Source organism: Poecilia mexicana, unplaced genomic scaffold, assembly GCF_051168715.1.
Source record: "Poecilia mexicana isolate PSO_F unplaced genomic scaffold, ASM5116871v1 scaffold_18, whole genome shotgun sequence".
In the NCBI taxonomy this organism is placed as follows: domain Eukaryota; kingdom Metazoa; phylum Chordata; class Actinopteri; order Cyprinodontiformes; family Poeciliidae; genus Poecilia; species Poecilia mexicana.
Genome location: NW_028263387.1, coordinates 2,545,696 through 2,560,626, shown reverse-complemented (window position 1 = coordinate 2,560,626; position 14,931 = coordinate 2,545,696). Strand labels below are relative to the sequence as shown.

General features: G+C 39.0%; 2 protein-coding genes and 1 long non-coding RNA gene across 4 annotated transcripts in view; 1 reads left to right on the top strand and 2 right to left on the bottom strand.

Annotated features, from left to right (window-relative positions):
- The window catches only part of LOC148153861 (uncharacterized), an 82,039-nt gene that overhangs the window by 38,341 nt on the left and 28,767 nt on the right, over positions 1–14,931 (bottom strand). The gene's annotated exons all lie outside the window — the stretch shown is intronic.
- On the top strand, positions 463–6,497 carry LOC106918388 (protein C-ets-2-like). The gene is made up of 8 exons (XM_014988091.2): positions 463–1,085; positions 2,662–2,781; positions 2,881–3,078; positions 3,507–3,578; positions 3,668–3,841; positions 4,819–5,040; positions 5,122–5,240; positions 6,161–6,497. Exons 1-8 carry the CDS (start codon positions 1,061–1,063, stop codon positions 6,383–6,385), a joined length of 1,155 nt encoding a protein of 384 aa, XP_014843577.2. The 5' UTR covers positions 463–1,060; the 3' UTR covers positions 6,386–6,497.
- On the bottom strand, positions 11,477–14,796 carry LOC106918392 (bolA-like protein 2). Of its 2 annotated transcripts, none has more exons than XM_014988104.2 (4): positions 14,707–14,796; positions 14,443–14,507; positions 13,023–13,120; positions 11,477–11,721 (listed from the first exon to the last, which is right to left on the bottom strand). In XM_014988104.2, exons 2-4 carry the CDS (start codon positions 14,503–14,505, stop codon positions 11,622–11,624), a joined length of 261 nt encoding a protein of 86 aa, XP_014843590.1. In that variant the 5' UTR covers positions 14,506–14,507; positions 14,707–14,796; the 3' UTR covers positions 11,477–11,621. The 2 variants fall into 2 exon arrangements, with proteins under 2 accessions (XP_014843590.1, XP_014843587.1); XM_014988101.2 differs by having other exon boundaries at positions 14,443–14,511; positions 14,707–14,792.

Genomic DNA, 14,931 nt, shown 5'->3' with positions numbered 1-14,931 from the left:
AATATTTCTCTTTGCTCACTTGTGCCAATGTAACCTGAAATACTGATCGACTCACATACACAGAGAGCTTGTTCACATCAACCACATTTAACAATCAGGTGCTGAAGGTGAGTCCTGCTGGTTCTTTTTAGGCAGCAGTACCAGTCTTACCTTCTAACATAATCATCCAGGCAGGAGCAGGAGAGGAAGAGAGAAGTAGGAGACACAGAAAACAAAACCTCTCCAGAACCACAGTGATCAAGACAACTCAGATCTGTTGATGATGCTCTTGAATCTCCCTTTAATAAAACAGAACCTGTAGCTGAGGCTGGCCTGCTTCAGTCAAACAATTGAAAGAGAAACTGCTTCTTAGACACTATGATTTCATCTTCTTTGATTCTTTTACTATCTGAGTTTTTATTAGTTTTATTTCTTTCTTTTTCCTTAAAAAAAAAAATATATATATATATATATATATTTTTTTTTTTTTTTTTTTTTTGCATTGCTGTATTTCTATTATACAACATTTTGGATTAATTAAAACAGTCAAGATGCACTTTTTCACTGCTCAGAATATTAATAACTGTTGGTTTTTAAACTGAATTTTGTTCAGTTCAGTTTATTCACAGCACAAAGCTAAACCAAAGTACTCACTTTGGTTGAAGATAGTAACACAAAAATCATCAGAAGACACTTTGCAGGTCAAAAACAAATGAGTCTCCTACAATATATGTATCTCCTAAATAATAAATCAAAAATAAATTAAAAATTACCCTTAAAACTCTTTACAATGTGGACTTGAGGATAAAATAGTTGATCAATCATCAGAATAGAGATTACTAATGATTTTTACCATATTTTCCCATCATTCTGGGGACAAAGGTATTAATCAAATCATGACATCACATCATATTCCCTCTTTGGTTTCCAGGATCTTCACTTTGCTTTAAATCTTTGCCTTTAGTCCTACCCACATGTGGATGACTGAGAGTCACAGCCTGTCCCCACCTTCAGACCCCACGCTCAGATTAAAGGCTCATTCCGCCCTGCAGGATCTCCTGCTTCCCTCCACCTGATCTCCATGGAGATGGACTGCCATGCTTATGGTAAGACTTATCTCTTTCATTTCATTTCCATAGGATAATGCATTTAAGATAAATTTCACATTATTCATAGTCTACAAAATGTTGAGCAACAGACTGCTTATGGATCATAATAATAACACTAAACTATGCAAACTGTTTCAGAATAGTTTTTACCAGTTTCACCTGGTAGTGCATTACATCATCATCATCAAATATTAAATGATGATTAATATCATAACATCAGGAGTGTTTTGCAGTGTTGACCAGGTTGTGTGTGTGACTGTTTTACACACTGACAATAAAAAAATCATTTCATTAGAAGTTTAATGCGTCACTCTGCTGATGTTGTGAGAACGAATCTGCTCTTTCAGCCTGTATTAACGAAACCAATAAATTAACATAACTCACACTGTTAAATTTTTTAAACAATTTCTAGGTGTTTTATATTGAAAATAAAAAGACAGTGGTCAGTTTTTATGTTGGGACTCAGTCAATAAAAAATATCTCTAGATATTAGAGTGATTAAAAAAAATCTAATTAATTGCAGGCTTTGGAATTAAAGAATCATAATTCATCACACTTAGCTAATAGCTATTTAAATTCAGTTCAGTTTTGTTCCACTGCTGAATCAATAAACAGAAATATGTTCATCAATGTTTACAGTGGAAAGTGGAATTTGTAGTTTTGTTTGCATGCAGCGGTTTGTCCAACCTTCAACAAACAGATGTACCTATAATGAAAATGTCTAACATAAGTAAAGTTGCAGTTTTACTCTTCATATATTTCTAAATCATCCAACTATGATAAGAAAATATTATTTTGTAATAATGGTGCAGTCATTACAGACACTGCATTTTATTAGAAATGTGAGATTACAGGTTTCCTTTCTTCTCGGTCTGAATGCTGCATAATTACCCAAAAGGCAAAATAAAAAAACAGAAATCATTCTGCAATAAAAGCATGATAACATAGCAACACTGGCCTGATCATCCTAAACTCTGTTTTCTCATCTTGTCATTGTCACCACATATATCAGATTTGAAATGTTGTGGCTTTGTGGTAACATTTACTTATAAAATCTACCCTCACATATGCCGTTATTCTTATGATCATGTTGATCATCTCTCCATCCATCACTGTGGTTCATAGCTTCATGGCTTCATGGTGTTCTGCACCGGCCATGGATCATAGATCAGGCCAGTCTATCTATATTATATTATATTTATACTGAACATTTTATTTTTATCACCATCTTTGTACACCTGTAAATACATATTTATACCCTGTATAGCACTTTTGGATAGATGCAAACTACATTTCGTCCCTTGTACTTGTGACGGTGCAATGACAATAAAGTTGAATTCTATTCTATCATTTATTTACACTTGAACATCTGAGGTTTACATATTCAAACATTAATTCAGATGTTATATTTTTACACTCTTCAGTATGATGAAATGCATTAACTTTTTTTTAGTCTATTATAAAAAAGAATATTCTTTAGCAATTAACTAATGAGAATTGATGGGTGAATGTATAATGGCTGATTCACTCAGCTGCCTGGTACCCTGTCTGGTTGTTTTTTCTTGTATCCTAGAGCTAGACTCCATAGATGTCCCTCCTCTCACCCCAACCAGTAAGGAAGTCCTGAGCAAGGCTGTTCAGGCCAGTTTCTCTGGTTTTGCCCAGGAGATTATCAACCACCACTTTCCACAGGGTAAACTTTCTACAACCTCAACTTGGTTTATTTCTGGGTTGTTCTATTTAAATTGATTTGTATTAAGACATTATGTACCTCATGTATCTACATGTCTAGATCCAAGCTTGTGGTCAGAATGGGAGGTGAGCCACTGGTTGGACTGGTGCCAGGCTGAGTTCGGCCTCCATGGCTCAGAGCTGAGGGGTCTGCAGGGCAGCCAGCTGTGTGGGCTGGACAGGGAGGCCTTTCTGGGCCTGATGGCTGACTGCACTGCAGGAGAGATCCTGTGGGAGCACCTGGAGACCCTGAGGGGGGGTAAACAGTTCTCAACTCAACACATCAAGCTGTTCACCAACAGCTGGGCTGCATGTTCATACAAATATAAATGACTGATTCTGCTGAGTCCCACTGCAATGACAGGACTGCAATCTTATCATTGAAATGACAAGATTTGTCACAACAAACACATGATGATGTTTTCCCTTCTGCCATCTTGATAACATATAGCATATATAATAGATAGACAGACAGACAGACAGACAGACAGACAGACAGACAGACAGATAGATAGATAGATAGATAGATAGATATTCTCCAAATCATAGTACCAGACATTTTATTTCATCATTTCTTTGTATTAAACTCTAAATCATTTTTTAAAATCTGTTTAAAGTTGCTGATGTTGCTGTGAAAGCTATGAGGATCACAGTGCAGCTGTTATTGTTTTAAAATAACTCCTCCAGAGAACGACCATAACTTCAGCTCTTCATTAAGCAGCAGCAGAGCGTCATGTTCCTACCAGCTTCAGCACACAGGTAGCTCTAGATTTCTCTTTCCTTCTGGCTGTCAACAGCTCGTAGCTGGGCTCTGACCAGCGTTACAGTTCAGTATCTTTTCCCCTCAGAGAACTACTCAGACTACATCCAGGATCAACAGAATGAGAGACTTCACTATCATTCAGCTCACAGCTCAGACCTCCACACTCTGGATCCAGTTTCTGCCCCACGTGAAGGTCACAGTCTGATGAACGCAGAGGAATCCATCAGTTCTGCTTTTCTGATACCAGAAATACACAGAGGTAAAAAAACCATCATTCATAAAAAAACCCTCATTATTATTTCATTGTTGTCATTACAGAAGGGCTACATCACTTTCTACAGTGAGACTGTTCACTTTCAGCTAGGAGAACTTTGTTACTGTTGCATGTCTGAGTGTGATAAAATCAGCACAAAGCAGAATAGATGCAAGCTTAACATTTACTTCACCAACATGCAGAAAATCTTCATGCTGACGGACATCTTTTATTTACATTCTCCTCCCAGCCTCCAATACACGAATCTTAGCATTTGCCTTTTTTGTGCTACATTGAAAATAATAAGATTTTTTGCGATCCTTTAAGTAGATTTAAAAACAAAGTTAATAACCTTCAGCTGCTGATTTGGCTTTTGAAAACCTCCAAGTTAACAGCTACAAAAGTAATGAAAATAAAATGGAATTTAATTTAGTTCACACTTCCATTGCATCTGTCCCTGCAGTCTGACTCACTTCTCACATAAAAATCACTCAACACAGTTTGTCATGAGGTAAGAACATTTGATGAAAACATGCAAAAGCACAGATCGGAACGTCAGGGACACATCATTCATGAATTTAAATAAAGAACAGTCCTGGTGGAAAACCTGTTAGATGATCAGGTTCAGCAGGAGAGTAACCTTAAACATACAGACAGAGTTAGAGTGAAATGTTAGATCAAAATAAATGTATGTGTTAGAGTGGCCCAGTCAAAGTTCAGACATTAATTCAATTGAAAATCTGTGGAAAAACTTGCAAACTGAGAAAAATGAACAAAGCCCAGAGGTCGTCTCCCTCAGGTTAACAGCTAAGTGCCTCAGCTGGAGTTTCTCAGTTAGAGAAGAGAAACATCACATTAACAGAACTTTACATAATTCTTTCAATAAAAATAGCATTTTTAAAGTTTTATTCTTTGAACCCATATACTTTATAAAACAGTGAACTCTGACCATATCTTGTGTTTCTGTCCCTGCGTTCTTGCAGAAACACACTTGGAGGAGAGGGTTGCTGCCAGCAGACGGCCCCCCACCGTCAGGCCACGGGCTTTGACTGTTCCCCTCACTGATTTACAGCCTCTGGACGACAGAGTGCCTGATGATGCCTTCATGCTGCCGCAGAAACACGGGAGCTTCAAAGACTATGTAGGCAGCAAAACACATGTGGGCAAAGCTGTGATACCAGCAGCCATTTTAGCTGGTTACACTGGTTAGTACAGCTGTGGGGACAGAGACACTCATTTTGTCTGTCCAGGTTTATGCATTGATCAGCTGATCCTTCCTCCCACAGGTAGTGGGCCAATCCAGCTGTGGCAGTTTCTGCTGGAGCTCCTAACAGATCGCAGCTGTCAGTCCTGCATCAGCTGGACTGGAGATGAGTGGGAATTCAAACTGACCGACCCTGATGAGGTAAGAACCTGCTGATCTTCCTGTTGGTTCATCTAACCATCTCTGCTGATCAGTAACAGGAAGGTGACTCAGTTTAATGTAAAACAGAGACTCCTATCAGAGGGACTGAACAGCTTCACATAAATACAGAGAGCAATGGATCCAACAGTGATAGTTGAGATATTTCTTTAGGTGGGGTTCTGTGAGTAGCTATGAGTAGTCAATAGCCTCTTTCACAAAACATTCCTGTTGTAAACCTGATGCCTGAGGTTCCTCTGGCCATCCATAGCAAACAGGTGGAGCTTCTGAAATGAGCAGGTCTGCTTCTCATGCCGGCCATTTTACAGTAACAATGGAGGCTGAAGTCAGTTTAGTGGAACTAAACTGACCAAGTGCTTCTAATTCCTTCTAGTTCTAATTCTAAAACTAAAATATGTTTTCCTTTCAACTCTTCTCATTGGATTCTGAGTTTTGTTTGTGCTTTCAATAAGTTAGCTGATGTTAGTCAGACTTTTCTAGAGGCAAGCTAGCTTCTGCAGGTTCAAGTCAGTTAGCCTTTACACTCTGGACCTCACTTGGTGAGTCTGACCCATCAGATCTTACCCAGAACACAAGCAGACGAGATACTGAAAGGTTCATTAAAGTGTTTTGGTGGAAGGAGCTAAAATCTCTCTTAGTATCCCCTCTTCTGCTGAGCAACAAGACTTTTTCATTAGATTCTCACCACCAACCTGTGACTACAAAACTTCACTGTGCTGAACCACACACATTGTTGAGGTGACCAAACCATGATCTAAAACAGTCACAACAATTTAAAAATTAATAAAAATGAAAAATAAATAAATAAATAAAGTAGTCTAATTGCATTGTTCTTGTACATGACGGACACAGATTGCATTTGTCACATTGTGGATGTTCTCTGATGACTATTTGTTTCCCAGGTAGCTCTGCTTTGGGGAAAGAGGAAAAACAAACCCAAGATGAATTATGAGAAACTCAGTCGGGGCCTGCGCTACTACTATGACAAGAACATCATCCGCAAGACAGCCGGCAAGCGCTACGTCTACCGCTTTGTGTGCAACCTGCAGGGCCTGCTGGGATACGAGCCAGGGGAGCTGCATGCCATGTTGGACGTCAGCAGCAAGACGAGCTCAGGAAGGCAATAACCAGAGACCAGACCAGCAACTCTTTTTCTAATAATATTTTATTATTTTTATATGATTGTTGGCAGCAGAAGTGGTGGATCAACATGCTCAATACATACTCTCTCTTTCACTGCAAAAATGTCCAAAGAAATAAACATATTTATATTCATGTGGCATTATTTTTTGGGGTGAAGTTGAAGTAAAAAAGTTATCATATCATAATTATTATTATTGCAGGAGTTCCTATGTCCCTATGTAGAGGGATCCCTGCTCCAACACAGCTAAAACAAATAGCTGAAATATTTCCTCAGCATGAAGTCAGGTTATGCAGAGGTCTGGTCATTTGACTGAAATGTTCAGGAGAAGAGATGCAGACAGCAGCAGCTACCATGTCGCCTTTTATCATTATTTTGACTGACCAGCTACGATTATGAAAATTATTTTATTAGCTAGAGGCTAAATTAAGAAAGACACTTTTTGAAGTGTTTCTGAAGTGAAATTCAGGGGTTGTCTGAATTTCCACAATATGTTGGACAGTCGGCTTTTAAACTATATGACAGGTAAAATATTTAGAGTTCCCTTCCACAAGGTTTTCATAATAGTTGCTGGAATTTAAACACACTCCTCTGTACAGAACTGGTGGAACTGGGTTAGGTTTGTAGGTCACTTTCCTCACACACTCCTTAAGCTCTGTCTGCAAGTTATTCATGGGAATAAAAATCAGTACTTCGTGTTGGAGTGGCTAATTTTTTAAATCTTTTCTGGCTTGAGACGTTGCTTCACTATAATTAGATCCAATTCAATGCACTTCATTATACCAATTCACAACAAATGTCAAGGTCCCTTACAAAAAATCACTTCAATTCAATCACACATACATTCCAATTGATCCTAGTTATCATACAATATGCTTATTTAATTATTCAAAGCAGATTCAAAAGTTACTATAAGGAAACCCAGCAGAGCATCAAGTCTGACCTGCAGGGTTCAGTCATCCTGGTTGAGAGAGACAATCACTTGTGTTGTCTCATTGACTTTACAGCAATCCCTCATACAGAGCGTGCATGTGGTGACAGTGGAGAGGAAAAACTCCTATTTAACAGGAAGAAACCTCCAGCAGAACCAGAACCTGGCTCAGTATAAGCAGCAATAAAATATATTAAGGTAAATATTATAGATCTCTCTCATTATTTTTAGCATTTAGGAAATAGAAATAAAACTTTTTGCAGTCATAGCTAATTTAAAACAGAAACAGTTTAATATAAACTAAAGTAACAGAAATATGATGTGTGAATATTTCTGGGTTCCAGTTTTTATGAATGTGGCTTAGCAAAAAGGGGTTGCCGCTTTGTTTATAATTTTTTGCTTGTTTTTCAGTGTAAACATTCGTTCCTAAACTTAAAGACTTTTGTACATCCACCCAGGGTGTCAGAATGATGGAAGAGTTCTGCATGAGGGTGGAGCACAAATCAAGGGAAAGGAAAATGTCTGAATGCAGTCATTTATGATAATGAATCCTTTATTCTGTTTATTCAGTGTCTACGCAGCCGTATGGAGAGATCAGAATGTCTTATTTTAAAGTACCAGCTGACTTGTGATGTGATTTTCTCCATCACAGAGCAGGAGAACTGAAACAGGCGGAGGGAGGATTACTTCCACCACTCACCCTGCCAAGAGCTGCTAATGGAAGAGCCGAGTGTCTGGTGGTCAGCATGGCTGCCACTCAGAACGGAACAGAGCTGAACAATCACATCATCCATGTCATTTACTCTAAAGGAGGGGGCCGGGGGGATCTGAGTCACAGCAGCAACAAGAGGGAACCACAGAGAGGAGCTAATGTTATCCAAACCATCTCTGGTTTTACCTCATGATGACACATCACTACATGTACCTGTAGAGCACACAGTAAGGCCCAAAGGTATTCCTCCCACAGAGGAATTAGATTTAGGTTTAAAGTAATCTTTTAATTTGTCCACAATGTGTCTTCTGACTGGAAATAATAGTAATGTTTTGGAACGAGAGAGTGGAATCTAAAAGGTAAAGATAGCGCCGAGCCTCAACGTAAATCCAGGTAAATAATCACAATACCAGTGGAAACATTCAAACAGGAAACATTCAAACAGGCGTTTCTATTGATTATTGAGAAAGGTATTAATTAATTTTGACTAAATAGCATGTAATCAAAAATAGTTACTTTAGTTTTTTCGTAACTGCTCTTTCTTTTACGATGTTTTATCATCTTTGAATAAATGAAAATCATTTTAGGGGAGGTTCTCCTTCGACCCCAAACATACAGGGAAAATTTAGATCACAGCAGATTAATGTGTTCAAATAATGTAGTCAGAATCCAGATTAAACCTGTAATTTGTGATAAGACCGTAATGATCACAGATGCTCTACATCTGATATCTATCTAAAACCATGAAGACTTATAATGTCTCTGCAAACAGCAGAAAGCCTCTGGGGGTTTAATTAAGCAGTTTATAGCTAATATAGTTGCTGAAATAGTCACTGGCCGCCTCAGTCTGTCCAAGTCAGCTGGCACAGAGTAAGGCCCTGAACAACCAGACTCGTTTTGGGGTCCGATCAGGTCGGGTGATGGATGCAGCAGTTGGTACCTGTTAAAGTTAATGATCACTAACTGTGACCCTGTGACTACAACTGCTTCTCCAACTGACGTCTTTCCTAGTTGGAACTATGCAACAAATTGATGGCATGAGTGACACTAAGTGCGACATGGAGGTAAAACACACCCACTTTGGGGCAAATACAAACCAAAATCTTTTACTTGCAGAAAAGGTAGTGTGCTTATCCATGCTAGCAGTTCAGAAGTACAGAAAAAAATGAAAGAGTGAAACAGTGATGTTGTTTAAGCAGCTTTGAGTTTACTGCTGGACTGGCTTGTTTACATACTCTCACATGAATTGTTATTATTGTTGAGTTGATGGACAGTCCAGTTAGGGACTGTGTGTCAGATCGAAATCAAAATCTGATCAGATGCAAACTGTGTGTTTTGGGCTTAAAGGTTGAAAAAATGGCATTTTCATTTCTGACATCTTTAAGGTCAGAGTATTTAGCAGAGATTCAGGTTCGATTCCCGGCTGAGCCAGGTACAGCTGGCTTTTCTCTTACTGCCTTTATTCCTGTTCAGTTAAAGTTGAATAAAGGCCACTATTGCCATAAAAATCTCACTTTAAAAAAATGTGCTGTATACAAAATTGGTAAAATGTTTGTCTGCAGGCTACTGCAGATAAACAGTAGCCTGCAGATCAAGATTTTTTTTATCAAGAGTTTTCAGGAGTAAAATGAGGCACCAAAATCCACAGGTGGAGAAATGAACCCATGCTGTATTATGTGTTAGAGGGCAACAAATCAATAAAGCAGCCTTGCCGTTGTCTCGGGTATTAAATGAAACTGCTTGGGCTCTCTGCAGGAGCTGCTGGTTGCATTCATCCAACACAAACAGCCACATCAGCACTGAAGTGAAAATCAGTGAATTGACTGAACCAGTTAGGTTCCATTAGTTCAGCCACCACCAGCTGATCTCACTGAGCAACCACTCTGGCTTTCTGAGCCCCCTGAGTCTCAGCAGGGGGTTCGCCTCATGCGGTTATTTAGTTTCTGGCAGGGATCACTAATGTTCATCACATTCACAGTGGAAGATCTGCTGTCAGCTGGGACATGGGATGAACAAGTCCCACTTTGTTAAAGAGCTTTAAGCACTCAGCCTTCCTGACAGTGAGTCCTCCATAGAGCTGCACTTACTGTTTCCAGTTCAGCTTATTGTCTGCTGGCAGTATCACAGCAAACAGGAAGTATATTTAGTAGCATGAATAAATACTTCTGCATCCAGAATCTCTCCAGTAAGATAACATAGTGACCCATGTTAACATATGAGCCATCCAGTCCTGAGCCATGTGTTGGATGGTGAGTCAGTTACTGTCTGGGTTCAGGTGTTGGTCAGGAGTCTCTCTGCATTTAGAATCAGAATCAGAAATCCTTTATTGTCATTGTGCAAGAAAACAACAAAACTTTAGAAATAGCTTTAAAAAATGTGGTATTCATATTCCACAGGCAGAGCAAAAGGCCCCATATTTACCTGTGAATAAACAGATGTGATTTATATTGTAGAGTATTTTGACATTAATATTTATGATCCTTTTAGCATGCGACTAAGACGACTGTAACAGCATAACAGTATAAAAGCTATTTACAGGTTTCTGAAGACAAAGCATGGCTGCACATCTGAGATGTGAATGTTGCTGTTGCATCATTTCCCAAAGATTCTCTATTGGACTGATCAGGAAGAGATGAACAAGGTCGACAACGATACTCAGGACATCAGGTTAGCTGTTTAAGTGATGCTAAAATGGCCCACAGCACCTGCAGCCTCAAGATGGATACATGTCTTTGCTTTTATGCTAAACTGGGACACAAAGATCTGAATGATCTCCTATTGTCAAGTTTTAGTGAGTCTATGGAAACTGCTGCTGTACTTCATCTGCTTCAAGGTTCAAGATGCTACAAGATCAGATATGTTTTAATTTATTTGTATTTCTGGTCAAGTGCCTTGACACTATATTTGCTGTGAATTAGCACTACATAAATACACCCGACTCCTCTGAGCTCTGACATCAACCAGGCAGATTCAACTGCAAAGTTGCTGCTCAAACTACATTTCCCTCTTTTGGACCAACTTGAGACGGTTGCTGGTGAAGACCTCAGCCAATCATCAGTTTGTGAAAGAACTAAACCAGAGGATCCGGACAGATTTCCCATGTGGCAGTCAAAGCGACTGAGATATAGATAACTGTATTTTTATGCTGTAAATTACTTTTAAATATTCTAAAACACACTTTCCTTCTTAACATCTGATAATTTGATAATTTTTATTTAATATGTATTTATAATATGAAACATATGTTTCAATTTATTCTAAATGGTATTTGCTGTTTATAAATCAGTTTGTATCCCTGCTGTTACAGTCGCCTTCCCTGAGGTGGCAGCAGAGAGCACAGACAGATCCAATCATTCCATCAATCCATTATGAAAGATTTACTGAGTGGGTCTGTTCTTCCTTCACTAGAAAATGAATTTAAGGATTTACCCAAGTGCAGAAAAAGGAAGGAAAGTGTTTTATTTTCATTTGCAGTAGATTAGTATCAGTGGGACAGACGAAGCAATTAGGTAGTTGGACCAGTTGGACATTTTCACATAATCCAAAAACAAGAAGCAAACGGAAGCAGGTGGAAATATGTCACTGTTGCTTCATCTTGTCCCAGTGTTCTGGTGTGAGGGTCTTCTGTTCAAACGCATGGATTGCCTTCAGCTCCTCTGCAAGACACATGTTCACCATCCTGGAAACACAGACAGCACCAGTTTAAGGTTCCCAGGGAGAACGGCTCAAAGTGAGATGAGTGTGTTTACAGCAGAGCTCAGCAACAAACACCTGCAGCTTTTAGTCAAACTTTGAATGTTTTCTTCTGTCTGACAGAGACTTCTCTAGAGTCATCCTCATACTCTGGTTATTCTGCAGGATGGTGAACAAAAGCTGCAAAGCACACGCTTGCTTAGCTTGATGATTTTAGTGTTTTAGATCACAGCATTTCCTTCAGAAGCAGACAGTGAGGAGAAGTAGATCACAGCTGTAAATAATGTGTAAATGAGGCTGGGTGGACCTCAGGGACTTCTTTAAATTTGCTTAAGTGGAGTAAAACATTTAACTGAACTTCAGAAAGAAGGCTAATAACACGTTAATCTCACATCACAGATCTTACCCTCTGATTAACTGATTTCTAATCCAGTCCAGAATCCTAAAACCTTCAGAACGCCTCCTGTCTTTTCTTTTATCTCCAAACTACACACACTTCCAGCTTCACCAGGAAATGAGCAAACCACTGGATTCTGCTTCAGGTTAGGCATTTTTTAACATATTGGTCTTATAAATAAAACTGGCAGGACATTAACAACCAAAGTTTTTTTTTCTACCCCGTTGCCATTTGTTGGGGGGCTGGCTGGACTGTGGGGAGTTAAACTGAAGCAGAGAAGAAATGTATAGTTTGATTCCAACTGTTGAGACCTTTGTTGCATGTCTTCACCGCTTCTCATAAATTCAGGTCTTTGGAATTTATTCCACATCTCTCCTGATTTTTGCAGATTGTGAAGGAAACCCAGGTTACATCCTGGCAGGTTTCAGTACCATCATGTAAACCATGTCATCCTCTCCTCCCTGTGCATCGTCTGTGGCTCTGGATGGATGAGCTCAGGTATTTAAACCAGAAACTTCCTCTAATTAATTTTAACATTTTATTTCCCATTGGAATGACTAAAAACATCATTATGAAAAAATCTGAAACAAGGATTTGAACTAAACGTGAACGGTAGCTTAGATCGTTGAATGAGCTATCTAAGCTAACAACGTACTTGCAGATGTTTGGGATGTTGCCCTGGAGAGACATTTGAATTATGAGCTTTAAATCTCTACTGATAAATGGACTGTGTTTGCTATAATATTCTGGTTCATACACAAATATTTTATTCTAGCATTGATCGTAATGCACATGGAGAACTAGATTTGAAATGTGTAAGTAACCTTCCACCATGTAGATATCAGAAACTAATAAAACGTTCCAGCAGCAGCAGCTCCGCTGAATCCCACCTGTGTCTTTGTAACAATGGTTTCCCCTCAAACTGCGCCGACACCACCAGGACTTTGAAGCTGGCTGCACATCTTTCTGGTGAGGTATCCTCTACGTCCTGAAAAGCACAACATCAACACTTACTTCACTGACCAGCATCAGAAAAACAGACAATATGATCAGAAATCTGGTTACTGATTAGATAAACTGTCCATAGAAATGTTCCCTTTGGGAAAAAAATAGTTACTGGAAAAGTCTAACTGAACAATCTTTGTGTTTATGGGATAAAAAAAATATTCTATTTTTTTTATTTAGCCAGTAATTCCACACAATAAAGCTGCCATGTTTACAACAGAGGATGAAGGAAAAGGCTGCACAGAAGCAGCTGTCAGGTTCTCTTATCACCAGGGTGCTCCCCAAAGTCAACTATGTATTTGCAGGATGCAAGTAATGCTGCAGCTCTGCATCTCTCACTCACCATTTTCCCTACTTTGTATATTAATTCCTTCAATTCATTAATACTTTATTTTTTTCAAAGGAAAATTAAATATTGCTGTAGCTCATGACATCTAAGGATCTTTTCCTTCCAGCTCTCAGTGCAACGTTTTTTCTCTGCTCCTGCCTCATTTGCTTTGCCTCTCCTCTTTAAGTCTCTGGCTGTTTGATTAGAGAAATGTTGGAGTCCAGGGTAATGCCCAGATGTTAATTTTACAAACGCTGATCAAGATCAACGGTGTTAGAATATGACAGACAGACAGAGCTTATATAATGGTTCCCGTAAAGGAGCTTGCTGTTGTTGGGTGCTGCTGACTGAGGGAATATGGAATATGGAGAACTGGTCCGTTTTACAGGTAATCAAGTTTGAATGTCCCCAAAGCGAAAATTGTCCAGATGGCACACACTGGCACAATGTTGACAGTTCAGATTGGACTCTGCCAGGCAGAGTGGCAAAATCTAAATCCAATTAAATACATTAAAGCTCATTTATTGTTTAAATTTAGCATGTTGCTTTTAATTCTTCCAGAATGGACATAGAACACCGCATGCTACAGGACTGGTGATCGTCTACCCAACCTACATAGGGCAGAATAAGTCTGAGATGTTTACATACAAGCACTCACTGAGGATTGATGATGTATCAGGTTCTGAAGGGAGCAGCCCATTTCTCAGTGGGATAGTCAAAGTACGAGTGAATTTGTGTGCCTAGATGCATGGGAAAGCCAAGTGTCAAGCGTTCCTTTGGAAATGGGATTCAATCCAAAACCCTGAACAGCAAGCCAGAAAAAGATTACAACCAAAGGGTTGTTGTGACCCAGTTAAAGCCACAACTCAATCTGATTGGCTAAACTATTGCTATGATGACTACTGAGTCTGATGGTAGTGACTGAAGCAGCTTAACCACACATACAACAATCAAAGAAATTACAGAGAGAGACCTACCACATGCACTGCCTCGAGCTCCTTAATTAGCTTCTCCCGGATGTGATCTGCTGACACTGCCATGTCTATCTGAAACAATACATACAGAAATACTGACTGTAGATCAGCTTAAATATATTTAATACGGTTTTATTCAAGACACAAACAAACAAACAAAAAATTAGAAAGTCAGCGTCCAAAGACTTCCTGTATTAAACAATTTACATGACAGTCCATGTGTGTGGCTCTCATAGCACAGTAGAAGCATACATAACTAAACGCTACCTGTGATCTGCTGATTTCATCAACTGGACACCGTACAACCGGTTACGTTATTATGGCCCAAAAAGAATATCCAATTGACTCTTGGCTATGACCATTTTTAGCCAATCGGTAGCCTTCTAAGCCGTGACGCTATTTTCAAAACAACAAATGATCATCGAAATAGGAGTCCATACACAAAAGACAACAAAATTCTTTTTAGTGATTGTTGTAAGAATAATTTTAATT

Coding starts and splice junctions, on each gene's coding strand:
- LOC106918388 (XM_014988091.2), top strand. CDS start 1,061: ATGGAGATGGACTGCCATGCTTATG. Junction 1,086..2,661: donor GATGGACTGCCATGCTTATG/GTAAGACTTATC, acceptor CTTGTATCCTAG/AGCTAGACTCCATAGATGTC. Junction 2,782..2,880: donor CAACCACCACTTTCCACAGG/GTAAACTTTCTA, acceptor CTACATGTCTAG/ATCCAAGCTTGTGGTCAGAA.
- LOC106918392 (XM_014988104.2), bottom strand. CDS start 14,505: ATGGCAGTGTCAGCAGATCACATCCGGGAGAAGCTAATTAAGGAGCTC. Junction 13,121..14,442: donor AGCTCGAGGCAGTGCATGTG/GTAGGTCTCTCT, acceptor TGTGCTTTTCAG/GACGTAGAGGATACCTCACC. Junction 11,722..13,022: donor CCATTGTTACAAAGACACAG/GTGGGATTCAGC, acceptor CTGTGTTTCCAG/GATGGTGAACATGTGTCTTG.